The sequence below is a fragment of the Meles meles genome, chromosome 11 (assembly GCF_922984935.1).
Source record: "Meles meles chromosome 11, mMelMel3.1 paternal haplotype, whole genome shotgun sequence".
Lineage (NCBI taxonomy): Eukaryota > Metazoa > Chordata > Mammalia > Carnivora > Mustelidae > Meles > Meles meles.
Window position 1 is genome coordinate 70,996,074 of NC_060076.1, and position 16,739 is coordinate 71,012,812.

The following is a 16,739-nucleotide window of genomic DNA, read 5'->3' on the forward strand; positions in this document are numbered from 1 at the left end:
GATAGTGCTGTCAATTTGCAGAGAATTCAGCTTGATCTTAACTAAGCCCCATTTCACTACTGACCTTTTGCTTATATTTCTTAAATTCTGAGGAAAGGACCATTTTGTTTTTGCTTTTGAGGATTTAGGATTTTGAATGCTTCGTTAATACCATAAACCATTTCCTTTCACTTAACTAACTTTGAAGTGCTTCATTATGTCATGTTATGCTTTATGGTTTAACTAATCTCGAGTAATAGGAAGGAGCTACCCTGTTCTGCTTTACAGGTTTGGTTTCATTGTAATGCTTTAATTCCTACAAATTGATGGAAATGTCTCTTTTTTGAGGGGTATATCTCATTTCCTCAGACTCGGAATTAGCACGATTAAAATTGTCAGTGTTGTCCTACACGGAAGGTTTTATTATAAAACAACAACAACAACAACTTGAGATTGGAATAGTATTTTATTACTTAAAAAGACAAAAGTCAGTCTTGGTGTTTTGAAACTGGTAGTTCTAGGGCTTTTAAATATTATACAAATGATTTTTGAGCTTGTAAACCATTATCTGAGGTTAGTTATTGTCCTTGACATATTATAATGATGTTAATGTTAGCCAATCTTTTTTGGTCAGTCACGTGGTGTATATTTGGAAGTAGTAAGGCTGAACTCAGGATACACGTATTAACTTCAGATTTGGAACTATTGTTTTAGAGTGTATCTTACTGGTAAAATTGTTTAATCGGCAACAGATAACGTTTGGTCGGGAGGAATATGTGGCTTTTACTGTATGTAACCACGTTACATAAATTGTGCAGTTGGAGGTTGTCTCTTAGAAATAACACTTCTGTCTTCTTTTGGAGAATGGGAGCAGTTGTGGCTTTCACAGTAGCACCTGATTGTCTTTCACTATGAAAAATGGCTTTCATGATGGACTTGGGAGGAGGTCAGTTAATGATCTGCACACGAGGTTTGCTGTCAAGGAGGAAGTACTTGTGTTTATCTGGGGAAAGAAATTCTGGATTACCAGTGTCTAGGAGTAAGGTTTTAGGTTTTCTCCAGAAACATAGCAAAGAAACGTTTAAATTGTACTTTTCACTGATTTTAATTCCCTTGTTAACCACCTGTTCTCTTTCTTCCTTAGATGCAGAATCCTGATACATTATCGGCAATGTCAAATCCTAGAGCGATGCAGGCCTTGTTACAGATTCAGCAGGGTTTACAGACATTAGCAACGGAAGCTCCCGGCCTTATCCCAGGGTAGGCTTATTTGGGGATGACTATGAAAAATGCAACTTCTTCTCTTTTAAATGTCATTCTGCCTATTTTTGTTGAGATTGTTTTCAAAATTAAAAATGTTCATTTTAAGAAGATAACAGCTAATGCTATGTTAAAATGTTAACTGATTTATCATCAGGGGCCTGGTCTGGCCTCCTGTTGCAGGAACTTGGGTTTATTAACCAATTCATGCTTCCTTAGGTTTACTCCTGGCCTGGGGGCGTTAGGAAGCACTGGAGGCTCTTCAGGAAGCAATGGTTCTAACTCTGCACCTAGTGAAACCCCAAGTCCCACGACAACGGGAACCACTGAGCCAGGACACCAGCAGTTTATCCAACAAATGCTGCAGGCTCTTGCTGGAGTAAATCCTCAGGTGAAGACTCTCTTCTGCTCACATTTTGTATTTCTTGTTGGAAATTTAGAAATTTCCACAAACAGCCAAAAAAAGAAAGAAGGAAAGAAAGAGGCAGTCCTTCAGGGTTTAGAGTATAATGAAAAGCACAATCTTACACAACAGGCATTACAAAAATTACAGACTTCGGTGTACTACTAGACACTGAAGGAAACAGTTGTAAGGGAAGAAATGTTACAACTTTGCCTTTTGGAAGTTGCCTTTTAAAATGCGGTTTTTTAGAGTCCCTCTTTGGAAATTATTTGAAATGCGTTGTATTTTATAAAAGTTTGTCAAGGAGGAATAGAAACTTGATTATCCCAAATACCTCCTGAACAGCTATAACTACAGTTCTCTCTAGTCCTTGTATTTTATTTATTTGTTTACTTATTTACTTTTTAAAGATTTTATTTATTTACTTGAGACACAGAGAATGAGAGAGAGAGAGCATGAGAAGAGGGAGGGTCAGAGAGAGAAGCAGACTCCCTGCTTGGCAGGGAGCCTGATGTGGGACTTGGTCCCGGGACTCCAGGATCATGATCTGAGCCAAAGGCAGTCGTGTAACAATTGAGGCACCCAGGTGCCCCAGACCTTGTGTTTTGGCTTAAAGAAAAAGTCCTATCTTTCTCTGCCCACTAGTACTTCCTGTGGTAGCCCGTGGTACATATATAAACCTCACAAAAATGTGGACCTTTAATAATGTTCTTACATCTGGAAACATTTATTAGCTTTACTAAGAGTCTGCCATTGTATGAGGATGATAGCCCGTCAAACCTGTTACGGTAGATGGCCCCTGTAATTCTGCATGGCAAAAAATAGAGCATGCTTTCTGATTTTAAACCTTATTAAATATAAAAAACAGGGCAGGGTTTTATCCTGTACAAGTACTTGTAGTCCCAGTACTAATATGGCTTCTGAATCAATACAATATTCATGGAAGTAATAAGAAAAAAAGATTCTAGATATTGGACAGAATTGTTATGTAATTTGAACAATCTACAGGCCTCCTTATTATCAGATTGGCCAGGATTGATTGGTCATTTATGTATTTTTGTCTTATCTTCATTTCTGAAGAAAGATTTGAGGTGGCTGAATTGTCAGGAGTATATTCTGTGGGCCTGGAACTCTCTTGAAGACATGACTGGCCAGTGCAGAAATTGAATGCACATTAGAATTTTGTACATGAGAACTCTGCTTTTATATTTACCCAATTGGTCAATAACTACAAAATAAATCATTAGTTCTGAACTATTTGCATATATACTTTTAGGTTTCCTGCAATTATCACCAGCTTCATAATTATATCTGAGGTAACGGATGGGGTTTATTACGTGATTTTCCCAAAAATTTTATTTCTTTATTTTTGAGAGAAAGAGTGCTTGTGTAAGCACTCTTACACAAGGAGGAGGGGCAGAGGTGAATGGGGAGAAAGAATCTCAAGCAGACTCCCTGGTGTGACACTGGACTTGATCTTGTGACCCTGAGATCGTGACCAGAGCAGAAATCAAGAGTCAGATGCTGAACTGACTGAGCCACCCAGTGATCACCCCAAAAGAGATTTTTTTTTAAAAGCAGAGTTTTGTGTTCTGTGTGATAGGACTAAGCATAAATTAGACTATTTAAAATAACAAAATTAAGTGCTAATAGGCTTTTAAATATGTTGACTGTGTTTCAAGAGAGGCCAGTGTTCTTACAGCTTAGTAGACCAGCAGATTTGTCAAAGAGCATTTACGACCTTTTAGAGGTTATCTAGGTGTGACACAGACTGATTTTTCTTAGAGTTTTGGTTAGTGGTTTTTTTTTCTTCCTTTAACAGCTACAGAATCCAGAAGTCAGATTTCAGCAGCAACTGGAACAGCTCAGTGCAATGGGATTTTTGAACCGTGAAGCAAACTTGCAGGCGCTAATAGCAACAGGAGGTGATATCAATGCTGCTATTGAAAGGTTACTGGGCTCGCAGCCATCATAGCAGCATTTATGTATCTTGAAAAAATGTAATTTATTTTTGATAACGGCTCTTAAAATCTTTAAAATACCCGCTTTATTTCATTTTGACTCTTGGAATTCTGTGCTGTTATAAACAAACCCAATATGATGCATTTTAAGGTGGAGTGCAGTAAGATGTGTGGGTTTCTCTGTGTTTCATTTTTTTTTTTTTTAACAGTGGGAATCAATGCTTTTTCATTTAAGGCTACTGCATGCATCAAACACTTCTGCATTTATTGTAATTTTTTTTTTAAAAAATCACCTTTTATAGTTGGGTGAACAGATTTTTGTCCTGCATCTGTCCAATTTATTTGCTTTTTAAACATTAGCCTATGGTAGTAATTTATGTAGAATAAAAAGCATTAAAAAGAAGCAAATCATTTGCGCTCTATAATTTGTGGTACAATACTGCTTTTTGTGACTTTGGCATGTATTTTTGCAGACAAAACGCTGTAAGATTTATACTACTGACAGTTTTTGCTTTATTTGTATACAATGTAGTATGCACAGTTGGGATTGCATTTCTAGAAACAAACTGCAATAGATTATCTGAGCAAAGTACCTGTAACCAAAAAAGTGAAGATAAGGAAATATTTTAAAGCTGAGAATCTCCTGATTGTGTAGAATCTTACAGCATCTTTGACAAACATCTCTCAGCAAAAGTGCCGGTAGTCAGGTTTGTTGACAATAGAATAGAAAAGCTGATTCTGGTTATCTCTCTAAGGACATTTAATTGTACAGACAACATAATGTAACACTGTCTCAACATTCACAGATGGACTGTAAATTACCTTCATCCGTGTGCAGACTGAAGGAGCACTGTAGTATAACCCAAAAGTGCATTTGCTTAGGACTTCTCAGCTTCTCCCATAGGTAGTTCAACAGGCATTACAATTTGTAATTGAAATGTTGCTTTCACTGAAAGTGTTTTGATGTTTCAGTTATTTTTAATTGCCATATAAAAATAGAACTATCTTTTGGGTTTATCAGTTTTCTCATGCACAGGCAATACATGAATTTAAGATGATTTGTGAGCCACTTGTTTCTGAAGTGTTTGGTAGTTCTATTAAGAAATAGTTAAATATTGTGCTTTTCAGAGCCTCAGAGAAGGGGAACTGGGGGCGGGGGGTGGGGATCTCTCCTGGATTGGGCCAGCCTAAATAATACTGGCAACCAAGATTCTTTTAGGATTTCTGTGCATATAGTGTAGTAAAGAGGTATCATTCAGGGGTGAAAAACAAAGAGCCGTTTTAACAATGTTGAGTACATTTGGCTGTTCTGCAGCCTTTTTCTTCCCTCCCCAAAGAAGTTCTGTTTGCTTAACTCTCAAACTGTTGGGGTGTGGTACATTCCTTTAGGACCAATTAAAACACAACTTTGGGGTCAGTGATATACTTGGCTGACTCTGGTTCAGTATTCTCTTAGGTCATTATATTCTCTCATGTACAGTTACAGGAAATTAAAATGTTAAAGTAACCTAAAATGAGTTCAGACCAATAAAATCAAGGGAAATACAAGTTGAATTCCATTACTTCTGTAAGTTGCTTGCTATTAAAAAAGGTCAAGAGGCCAGGTTGCCCACCAGCCCGTGCACTGTTTTGACACTTTCCCCAGCAGGAAAACATGAGTGATGGTCAAGGTGGAGGCATGACTAGTGGAGGTTGTTAAGGATGATATTCATGTGTCTTTGCTCTCTCTGCCTTATGCCTCAGTCTGGTTCAAAACTTTTGTACTGGCAAATGGTGGTATACAGTGTGGGATAGTGTCATAACCAATTTGACAATTTATTAATCACAAAATAACAATAAATCTCTAGCTTTTACACTTGGTTTGTCTTGCCTTTTTTGTAGAAAAAAAAGGATGTCTTCAGTTTACTTTCTCTTTTTTTTTTTTTTTTTTACTTTCTCTTTTCATGTCTTTTGAAGACCACTGGAGTTGATTTACCCCAGATTTTATCACATCAGATAATTCTTTATCAGTTTTTAAGTTTCCCCAATTAAGATCTGTATATACACTATATCTCATGTATTAAAAAGATAACCAACTGGGATGTCAGCTGACCTGAGCTCTGTTTGCTGTTTTTGGTACCTAACTTGTTATTTGACTTTGAGTAAAGACATCACGATTTCTCATAACATGGCTGGCAAGACCTTTCAGCGCACTGGATTGAGTGGTCTCTTGAGTACCTTCCAGCTGCTGTAGTGGTACTATTTTGTTGTTGTTGTTGTTTGGTTCTAGTATGTTTATCTTAGATCTAAATATCTTCTTAGGAGTTCAAAATACTTAAAATTCTCAAAAGCGTTAGAAAGACACTTAAACTATTATAGGCTTAAATTGGTCTCATATTGCATTATTACAAATTGAATCAAGAATGAAAATAAAATTTCAGGATTTTATTTCCCAAGTGGAAGATCTGTGATAACCAAGCAATGTGTAGTGACTATTGAGCACAATCTTATTAAATGACAGCTGGCCTCTGGGCGTGTTCAGATTTGGAGTTGCAGACTTGGTTTAAATATACTAATGAAAGGAGTCTTTTGTTTGGGACACATTATTTCTGTGTTAATTTAGTAGGCAAATTACAACAAAATGAGGTGGGTAAAAATGTCACTAACAGTAGGAGATGTTAAGCTTGGCTCCATGTCTGTGCCTGTGCAAAACAAAAGATTGTGTGGTTAAGGCGGGGAAACGCTATATATTCTACTTTCTCTTTTAGAGATTGACATTAAACATGTTAACCAAGAAGCCCTGCATTAAAGAAATCTAGAGTTGTCTAATCCAGACTTCCCCTGTGTTCAACCGTCCTTTTTACCAAACTGCTCCTTAGGGTGGTGCTATACGAACACATCTTGGGCAGACTGCCCTCAGCAAGCCTCCACTTCTCTAGTAGTGCACACAGGCCTCTTGTCCTTGTAATTTCATCTGTCGTCCTTGGTGATAGAAGGCTGATCGTGCCTTCTGGGCTCAGATCTGAAGGCTTCCTAAACTTTGCGAACCAGTAATTAATTTACTCTGAAATCCCTTAGCCTTTACTGTCAGCTGCTGCATCTGTCCCTGTCAGTCACCTTACAGCTCTGGGTTTGGGGTGTGTGTTTGTTATAATATTTTGGGGTTGGGTTTTTTTTTTTTCCCTCCCCTGACCTGAAATTTTCTTGGTAGTTATTTAAGTAACATTAAATATTCTTCCTTGACTTCTTTGTATCATTCCTCTAATGGACCACAGGCAGCCATTGCCTCAGAAAGGCTTAATGGACATCTGTTAGCTTTAAGGATCTTTTGTAGTTCAAAGTGTAACAGTAGATAAGACATGTCCATATGGGGTTTACATAGTAGAATGTAGGGAGACAGTAATAAACAAAGCAGACCCATAGCCTGGATAGGTAGTTACAGAGGGCTTTGGTGAAAAATTAAGCAGAGCAAGGAGGCGAGTTCAGGAAGAAGGGGTTTTTATTTTATGTAGGCTAGTACAAGAAGGACTTGTTGACACGGGGACATTTAAATAGAGACTTGAGGATTATCTGTGAGGGTGAGTAACTTTTCAGGAAGAGAGACAACTATTGAAAAGGCCCAGTAGTGGGAGCAGTCTGACTGCTTATAGAACACAGGGAGTTCAGTGTGACTGAGCAAGGTGAGCTAGGGAGAAAGTTTTAGTTAGGGAATATGATGGGAGAGATGGGGGCAGGGGAGCGGCCTCAGATATGGAGGACTTAATTACCTCAGTTTTTGTGTCCTACCCCCAGAGTTTCTAATTTACTAGATTTGGAGGACAATTTGCATTTGTAACAAGTTCCTAAGTGAGAACCACTGGACTAGGGTTCGAAACCAGGGTGGAAGCAGGGAAATATGGGCTTGGTAGCAGTGGAGGTATTAAGTAGTAGTGAGATTTGGGATATATTTTGAGAGCAGAGCCGGTAGGATTTACTGATGGATAAAACTGTGAGGTTAAGAGCAAGAGAGGTGTATCAAGCAGGCTGACAAGGTACAGATATACGTGGGACAGAGTATAAATCAGGATTTTAGTTTTTTTTTTTCTTTTAAAGATTTTATTTATTTATTTGACAGACAGAGATCACAAGTAGGCAGAGGCAGGCAGAGAGAGAGAGGAGGAAGCAGGCTCCCCGCGGAGCAGAGAGCCTGATGTGGGGCTCGATCCCAGGACCCTGGGATCATGACCTGAGCCGAAGGCAGAGGCTTTAACCCACTGAGCCACCCAGGTACCCCAGGATTTTAGTTTTGACATGTTACTTGGGATATACCTGATAGGACAAATAAGTGGACATAACGAGAAGGCAGCTGGAGAGCAGTGCAAGGTAGAGCCAGTGCATACAGTGTAGATCCAGCTGCCAGCCTATATATCTGCTTGTGGAAAACCAAAGAACTAGGCCAGTGGTTCTCACCCAGAAGCGATTTTGCCCCCCAGGGGCTGTTGGCAATGTCCAGAGACACATTCTTTTTTAAGATATTACTTATTCATTTGATAGAGAAAAGAGTACAAGCAGGGGGAGAAGCAGAGGGAGAGGGTGAAGCGGACTACCTACTGAGCTGAGAGCCCAAGGCGGGCTGCATCGCAGAACCTGAGCTGAAGGTAGACTTCCAGCCACCTGAGCCACCCAAGCGCCCCTGGTGACACATTCTTGACATGATTGGGGCTGCTGCAGGCATCTAGTGAGTAGAGATCAAGGATGCCGCTAAACATTCTGAGATGCACAGTGCAGCTCCCACAGCAAAGACTTATCTGGTCCAGAATGTTAACAGTGCTACAGTGGATGAATCTTGACCAGATGAATTGTAGAGAGTGTTGATAAACACGTTTTGGGAGGATTGAGACCTGGTTTGCCCTTACTTCCCATTCAGGGGGAGGAGAGGAGACCAGCGAGGTAGACTGGAGGTCCTGGGAGCAATCAAGGCACTTTTTCACGAGGAGAAAGATGGTAAATGAACTGTTAAGTGCTCTTACTTTATATACCTATCATAGTTGGAATATTAATCTTTGCATCCATAACGGGACCTACCACGCTCATGACTGTGATAGGGGTTTTATAGAGTGATGAGGGTAAAACTCTGGCGAGAGTGGACTGCAGAGATGGCAGGAGACACAGTTTTGAAGAAAAGAGAATCCGAGAAAGGGGCAATAACTGGTAAGGACAGTGAGTGCTGGTGTAGAGGAAGTTTACCTTTTGTATTCTTGTTAGGTGGGAAGTGCTGCAGCATTTGTCTTCTAATATGAGAGGTCGCAGGGGCAGGGCAGGGCTTGATTTAGGAAGAGTATATGGGATAATTGTTTTCTATCAAAAAGTAAAAAGAGAAAAGAGTTACTAGCTTTTGATTCCCGGAATGGGGTTTGTAAATTAGTGAGCACACACCCCTTTGTTACGTAGGCTGCAGTGTGAGGGAAAGGCTTCTTACTCTCTCCAGCCATTTTCCCTAGAGCTGCGTTTCCGTGCTGCAGAAGTATTACCTTCCCAGCCTGTCTGAAGTATTTTTTTTAAAATATTTTATTTATGTGACAGAGAGAAATCACAACTAGGCAGAGAGGCAGGCAGAGAGAGAGGAGGAAGCAGGCTCCCCGTGGAGCAGAGATCCCGATGTGGGGCTCGATCCCAGGACCCTGAGATCATGACCCGAGCCGAAGGCAGAGGCTTTAACCCACTGAGCCACCCAGGCGCCCCCCCGTCTGAAGTATTTTTTATGGGCAGCCTGTTCAGAAGTAGAGCAGAAGCACCCCCAGCCCCACACACACTCTGCTTTGGTGAGATTGAAGAGGACGAGGTTGAGATTTCTTCCAGAATTGGACAACTATGAAGCACATGCTCAGACTGCAATTCCAGTTGAAACCTGTTAACACTTGTTGTGTTTCAGGCTCCGCGATTATAACTAACCTGGCCAGACCACAGCACCAGGGCGTCTTGCTTGGCCTGCTCTGTGCCTGAATCAGCCAGGCACATACTAGAGCTCCCCGTATAGTTTTCCTCAAAAGACTAGATCCTAAAGTACTTGGTGTGTATTCGAGCTAGATTTTTAAATATTTTATGTAATTTTTTAAAGTTTTTTTTAAAAAGCTGTTTAGACATATTATCTGCTCCAAGAGAGGGAAGGGAATTTCCACTGTGCTATGTTACCCAATGCTTAGTTACAAACTATCCCATGGTATTGGCAGGGCTGGGTGAATATTGCTGGACAACTTGCCTGGGTCTGGAGTGTTGACTTTTAAGAGAACACATGGCTCTTGAATTGCTATATGCTTTCATCTGGGAGTGTGGTTGGAGTGTCCACAGCAGCTGACTCCAACCACACTCCCAGATGGGCCTTTCCACAGGGCTGTGGGTGCTTCTTTACAACGTGGTTGGTAGGTTTCAAGATCATGTATTTCAGAAAACATGAACGCTCTTCAGTTTTTAAACGTCTGAGCCCCGCATTGGTCCAGTTTCTTTTCTCCCATATTTTAATGGTCATTCTTAGCTTGGTCAGAATTAGAGGTTATAGGCCCTACTTCTTGATGTGTAGAATGTCAGAGGATTTGTAACTGTCTTAATCTACCATACACTATGGTCTCAGGAGGGGAACAGTGTTAGAGGACCAGATTTTTCTTCTCAAATGTTTATTCTTCCCTAGGAAGAAGTAGTAACGTACCTACTTGTAGAATACTGTAGAAGGAACTGTGTACACTTGCCTGAGTCTCTTTTCTAGTCTGACGTCCTAGAATATGGTAATAAGGTTAGTGAGATACGCTCTGTTTTGTGGAAAGGGCCTGTGGTTTTGTTTTTCTTTTTGTTTTTTTGCTAAAAATTGTGGTAATGTAATAAAATACTATAATCATTTTAAAGTGTATAGTTCTCTGGCGTTAAGTACATTCAGTGTTGTGCAAACATCACAATCATCTAGAACTTCATCATCCCAAAACAAAACTTTTTAGCCACTAAGCAGTCACTTCCCATTTCCCCCATAACCCTGGAAACTACTAGTCTGCTTTCTGCATGGATTTGCCTATTCTGGATATTTCATTTAAATGGAATTATATAGTATATGGGCTTTTGTGTCTGGCTTCCTTTTTTTTTTTTTTTTTTAAAGATTTTATTTATTTATTTGACAGAGATCACAAGTAGGAAGAGAGGCAGGCTGGGGGTGGTGGTGGCAGGAAGCAGGCTCCCTGCTGAGCAGAGAGCCTGATGTGGGGCTCGATCCCAGGACCCTGAGATCATGACCTGACCTGAGGGCAGAGGCTTACCCACTGAGCCACCCAGGTGCCCCATGTCTGGCTTCTTTCACTTAGTATGTGTTCCAGGTTTATTCAGGTTGTAGCATGTATCAGTACTTGATTCCATCATGGCTGGATAATGCTCCATTGGATGGAGAGACCACATTTTATGCATCTGTTGATGTACACTTTCCCCATTTGGGTGTTGGCAAATAATGCTTCTAACATTGGCATATTTGTTTGTGTCTCAGTTCTTTCAGATATGTACCTAGAGCGCAGTTGCTGGGTCGTATATAGTAGTTTTAATTTTTAACTTTTTGAGGAATTGCTTGTTTTCCACAGCAGCTGCACCATCTTTGATTCCCACAAGCAGTGCACGGGCTCCAGTTTTCTTTCTGTCCTCGCCAACACGAGTTCTTTTGTTTGTTTTTAAGTTACAACCATTTTGCTGGTGTGAAATGGTAACTCATTGTGGTTTTGACTTCCATAGTTCCAGTGCCCTAAGGACTAATGAAGATGAGTTTTTTTGTTTTTTTTTTTAAGATTTTTATTTGTTTAGGAGAGAGAGCACGCATGCAAGTGGGGGAATGGCAGGCAGAGGGAGAAGCAGGCCATCCTAGGACCCTGGGATCATGACCCGAGTCGAAGGTAGACACTTAACTGACTGAGCCATCCAGGTGCCCCTTTCTTGTGCTTTTTAAATTGGCCATTTGTGTGTTGTCTTTGGAGAAATGTTTAAGTCCTTTGTCTGTCTGTATTTATTTATTTTTTTATTTATTTGAGAGAGCAAGCAGGGGGAGGGGTAGAGGGGGAGAGAGGGAGTTTTTTAATTGAGAGAAAGTGTGGGGGGGCGGTGAGAGGTAGAGGGAGAGAGAGAATCTCAAGCAGACTCCCTGCTGAGTGCAGAGCCAGAGGGGCTTAATCTCAGATAAGTGGTTTACAAATATTTTCCCCTTTCTATAGGTTGTCTTTTCACTTTCTTGATGATGCCTTTTGCACAAAAGTGTTTAATTTTTGATGAAGTCCAATTTATCTGTTTTATTTTGTCTTTTGTGGTTCTTGCTTTTGGTGGTATATTTAAGAATCCACTGCCAAATCCAAGAGCATGTGGGTTTTTCTTCTCTGTTTTTCTTCCAAGAATTTTATCAGTTTAGCTGTTATGTATACGTCATTGACCTGTTTGAATTGGTTCTGTGGTTCTGCGGTTCTGCATCTGGGTTCTACATTTGCAAAGGAAAGGCGAGTTCAACCCATTTCCACCCCTCTCTTTCAAGAAAAAAGAAACAAGAAAAAGAAAAAAGAACAAGGCTCAAACACAGCATGGTAAGTAGAGGTTGAAGTACAGCTAGCTGTAGACCATGCTTCTGGTCAACCTGAGATCTGTGGTTTTCCCAGAACAGTCTTAGAAGTTCTTTATTTCTTCTTATACTTGTGTCCACTCTGCCTACATACACTACCATTCAATGTGACCTCTATCTTCTAGTGATCAAAGTGTGATTTGTATCCTATCCAGACGTGAAGCTTACAATTTCATGTATTGTACTCACCGTGAATACCAACCCGTCTTGCTGTGGTTTTGTTAGAATCCAGTACCTGAAAACCAGCCTGGCAAAGGCATGTGGGTGAAATCCATGCAGAATCCTTGAAGAGGTGATAGTTCTCAACCCTGGCTTTACATCAGAATCAATTGAAGAGATTAAAAACTAAGCCCACCAGAGACTAAGTGAAATTGTTCTACATGAGTAAAGTCAGGCATGATTTTGTAAATCTCAAGTGACTGTAATGTGCTGCCAAGGTTAGAACCACTGATGTAAAGGGAAATGGAAATTTATTGTTCATTGAAGGCCGTGCATATGCATAACCTGGGATCTTGTTAAAATGCATATTATAACTCAAAAAGTAACTCAGAATGGATCCAAGACCTAAATGTAAGAGTTAAAACTATAAAACTCAGAAGAAACAAGGTATAAATTTTCATAACTTTGGACTGGGCAGTAGTTTTTCAGAGATGACACCAAAAAGGCAACCAGTGAAAAATAAGTTGGATTTCAGCAAACTTTAACTTCTGCTTTAAAGTTGATCAAGTAAACAAACCCCACAGAATTGGCAGATGATGTGTCTGTTAAGAATCTAGTATCCAGGATATGTAAAGAACTCTTAAAATGTAACACTAAAAAGAGGGGGAAAAAACCAATTTAAAAAGTCAACAAAGGGGGCGCCTGGGTGGCTCAGTGGGTTAAAGCCTCTGCCTTTCGCTCAGGTCATGATCCCAGGGTCCTGGGATCGAGCCCCGCATAGGGCTCTCTGCTTGGCAGGGAGCCTGCTTCCTCCTCTCTCTCTCTCTGCCTGCCTCTCTCCCTACTTGTGATCTCTATCTGTCAAATAAATAAATAAAATCTTTAAAAAAAAAAAAAAGTCAACAAAGGATTTGAATAGACATTTCTCCAAAGATGATAAACAAATGGCCAAATAAGCACCTGAAAAGATGTTCAACATCATTAGGGAAATGCACATGGAAACCTTAGTGAGATGTCACTTCACACTTGCTAGGGTGGCTGTAGTCACAGAGAAGTGACAAGTGTTGGGTAGATTGCTGGTGGGAATGTAAAATGGTACATCTACTTGGAAACCAGTTCAGCAGTCTTTTTTCAAAGGTTAGCCACAGGAGCCCCAACTGCAAAAGGAAGTGGTACAGATTTCCAGAGGTTAATCCACTAGCTGTTACTCAACCCTCTGACCTCAGAGTGTACCAACTACTGCAACCTGACCCTTCACTTGAGATGGAAGAAAGCCTACCAAATTCTCACTTGAGAATGGAAATTCAAGTTAAACTCTCTGAGCTCTGCTCGTGTCTTAAAGATAAATGTGTCCTCAACTACTTCAAATCTAGGCCTGAAAGACCCTGTTGACAGTGATTTCTTCCAATTAGAGAGAAGAAAAGCAGTGCCTGTCATGTAGGCCAGGAACTGGCCTACTACTAGAAGCAAGGTTTCTTTGTCCTGCTGAATAATTTTGCAGAATATCTACATGGCTACCAAGACTGTGACCAAAGTCAAAAGATGAATTTTGTAATTGTGCCTGGACACAGAAAAAAACAAACATCCGTTCCACAAAAATGACCCCATACCTCCCTGTTCTGGACACTTCTTGATGAATGATAGCCTTTAGCCTCAGTTCATTTCTCTCACCTTACCAAGATACTCAGTCATCCCCTACTTCCTCCACAGCTTCCTTGAATACCCCCTTAACTCACCTAGTGTGTCCAAAACACAAGTCCTTTTGTGACATCTTAACTGAAATCCCCGCCTTGGTTCTGGAAGTCTGTGTTCTGTTATGCAACGAGCAATAAACCCCAACTTGTATGATGAGATGTGTTTCTGCATCATTGGGGGGTGAGTAGTGGCTGCCCTTTTTAGATAATGCATACATTTTCTATTGTGCCATAGTCCTCGTCATTCCCCAATGTCTGCTGTATCCTACCATTATTGTTTTTGCTTAGGCCCTCTGGGCATTCAAATGTGCAGGTCCTACCACTGACTGTCATGGTTTTGGGACATTTTCCCCTAACTGGATCCTTAGTTGAGCTATGTGTTAAGACATATTCAGTATTAGGTCTTGGGTCCTCCCGAGTGATGGCCCATGACTTTACATCTTTAACCTAGAAAGTGAAATTCAGTTTCTGTAGGATCTAAGGCCACTGGGGAAAACTCCACTGGAGGGATTGAAGATTGTCTGGACATCAGCAACAGGCTGTACTTTACACCAAGATTCTGTAAGTGTTGAGAAACACCTCCCTACATTAAGGCCCAACACAACTTGTAGGCTAGATATCTAGTTGTCTACTCCTTGGTAATTGCTGGCATTCATAGTGCCCATAACAAGAGTTAATACTTCAGTTTCAATTATTTTTGAACATAGAGATTTGCTGTTCAATGATGGGAGAATAAACTTGTATGGTAAGTTTCAGAAATCAAAATCTGGTTGATGGTATCTTTGATTAGGGCCAGCCTGTTTTAATTTCTCCGTTCTTGAACTCCCATCCACTGAAAGATAGTTTGATCATCAGAGCAGTCTCTAGAGAGGCCTGGCCTGACAATTCTGGACCTTTGGAGCACCTGGTGGGGACATCCTGTAGTGGTGCCCTGCCCATGGTTACCCCATGAATGTGTGGCAGTGTTGTACCTGGAGCTCAGCCTCTTCCGGCTTCTGATTCAGAGCTGGTGGACAGCAGATGTCTGAGTCAGGTCAGGCCCCCAGGCTGGGCAGGCATGGAAGCACATTGGCAGTAGTTAAGAAGGAAGACCTGTTAGAGCCCAAAGACTTAAGATTTACATACTTGGCCAGGGTTCATAATCTCCTCCACAGTCGGGAAGGCAGAGGAGTGGGAGTTGGTCCTGTGACCACATCACCTCAGACACCCCAGGGTGACAATTTTAACAAGAGCTTGCATTTGTTGTATCGGTTGGTCTCACCATGCGTGTACTCTCTCAGTTGCCACAACTCTTCGAGGCGGACGGTGTTTTATGGGAAAGAAAAGTGTTGAACCTCCTCCTGTAGTGGGGACTGGAGTGGGGGGCCAGATGGAGAATTCCTGCCAGAGTGGGTCATTAAGTGATACATGCAAGGTGGAGAAAATCATTGGCATCTATTTTGAGTCACAGCAAACAGGTCTCACTCTCCACTTCTTCGCAGGTCATAGAGGCTGAGCAAGGGTATGGTCAGGGCTGAGTGCGGAGCCGCATTCCACTGCCAGGGGACCCAGGCACAGAACCCATGGCTGGCTGCCTGCATGATGGTGTTCTCCAGGGCTGGGAGAGCCGTTTGTGCTTGCGGTGTTCCCGAGGGCCACCAGAGGGCAGTATGGTCGCACACCCTGGCCTCCCTGGGTCCATCTTGGGAAGATTTGAGCAGTGGTTCCCAACCCCAGGAGATTCGATGCTTCTATTTTTTTTTTTTTTTGAAGATTTTATTTATTTGACAGACAGATCACAAGTAGGCAGAGAGGCAGGCAGAGAGAGAGAGGAGGAAGCAGGCTCCCTGCTGAGCAGAGAGCCCGATGTGGGGCTCGATCCCAGGACCCTGGAATCATGACCCGAGCCGAAGGCAGAGGCTTTAACCCACTGAGCCACCCAGGCGCCCCGATGCTTCTACTTTTAACAACTATTTTCTGATGTCCTGCTTCCACCTGAAGTGAAACCGATGGCTAATAAAATTTACCCCAGCAAATAGTAAATAGGATAACTTTGCTGTAAAGGAGAAAAGGGAAAAGTAACTTGTGATAAACTAATGAGTTTCAGTATGTAACACTCAAGACATAGTTGCTCCAGACCAACACCGTGGAGCAGCTGGGTGCTTGTGCCTATGGGCTGATCACTGTGAATGAAGACTTTCAATCGCAGGTTGATGTAGGGGTGTTACATTCCTGACGGAGAAGCACACCATGATTCTCTGAAATGGTAAACAACTCTGGTAAAATTAAAAAAGAATACAGTTGTTCCTTTTTGGTACTCTCGGAAATTTCATGTATCTTGCAACTGCAAAAACATTTTTATTTATGCATAAAATAGCTTGTGCTCTTATAATTATAAGCAAGCTTGTTCACCAGGTCCTACGGGACAGTCCAGGGGGGTGAAACTCAGTTCTTTTTTGTGAGCAACAGCCTTTGCTGAGAACTCTAGCCCATGCCAGAGGATGTTAGATGCCCTGTCTTTCCACCCTGACCTAAGCCACCTGAGAGCTGGAGCTCTGTGTCCCATTACAGGTCCACAGACGCTGCAGAGTGCCCAAGATGGTATTCAGTCCAGACTCACTGAGTACTGTGGCCTGAGTCCCTCCTGTGTGTCTGGGGTGACTATCGGCCAGCCTGAGTCTGTGGGACTGGTCAACTTGAGGGCTTGGACCCCGAGTAGT

At 41.4% G+C, this 16,739-nt stretch overlaps 1 protein-coding gene across 3 annotated transcripts in view; it reads left to right on the top strand.

Moving 5' to 3' along the window:
• Positions 1–5,458, top strand: part of UBQLN1 (ubiquilin 1) — a 51,383-nt gene extending 45,925 nt beyond the window's left edge. For all 3 annotated transcript variants that reach the window (XM_046022744.1, XM_046022745.1, XM_046022746.1), the window contains 3 exons: positions 1,124–1,239; positions 1,459–1,630; positions 3,465–5,458. In XM_046022744.1, the coding sequence (XP_045878700.1) occupies positions 1,124–1,239; positions 1,459–1,630; positions 3,465–3,617 (441 nt within the window). In that variant the 3' untranslated portion in view covers positions 3,618–5,458. The remainder of the gene's footprint in view (positions 1–1,123; positions 1,240–1,458; positions 1,631–3,464) is intronic.
• Positions 5,459–16,739: the final 11,281 nt, after the last annotated feature.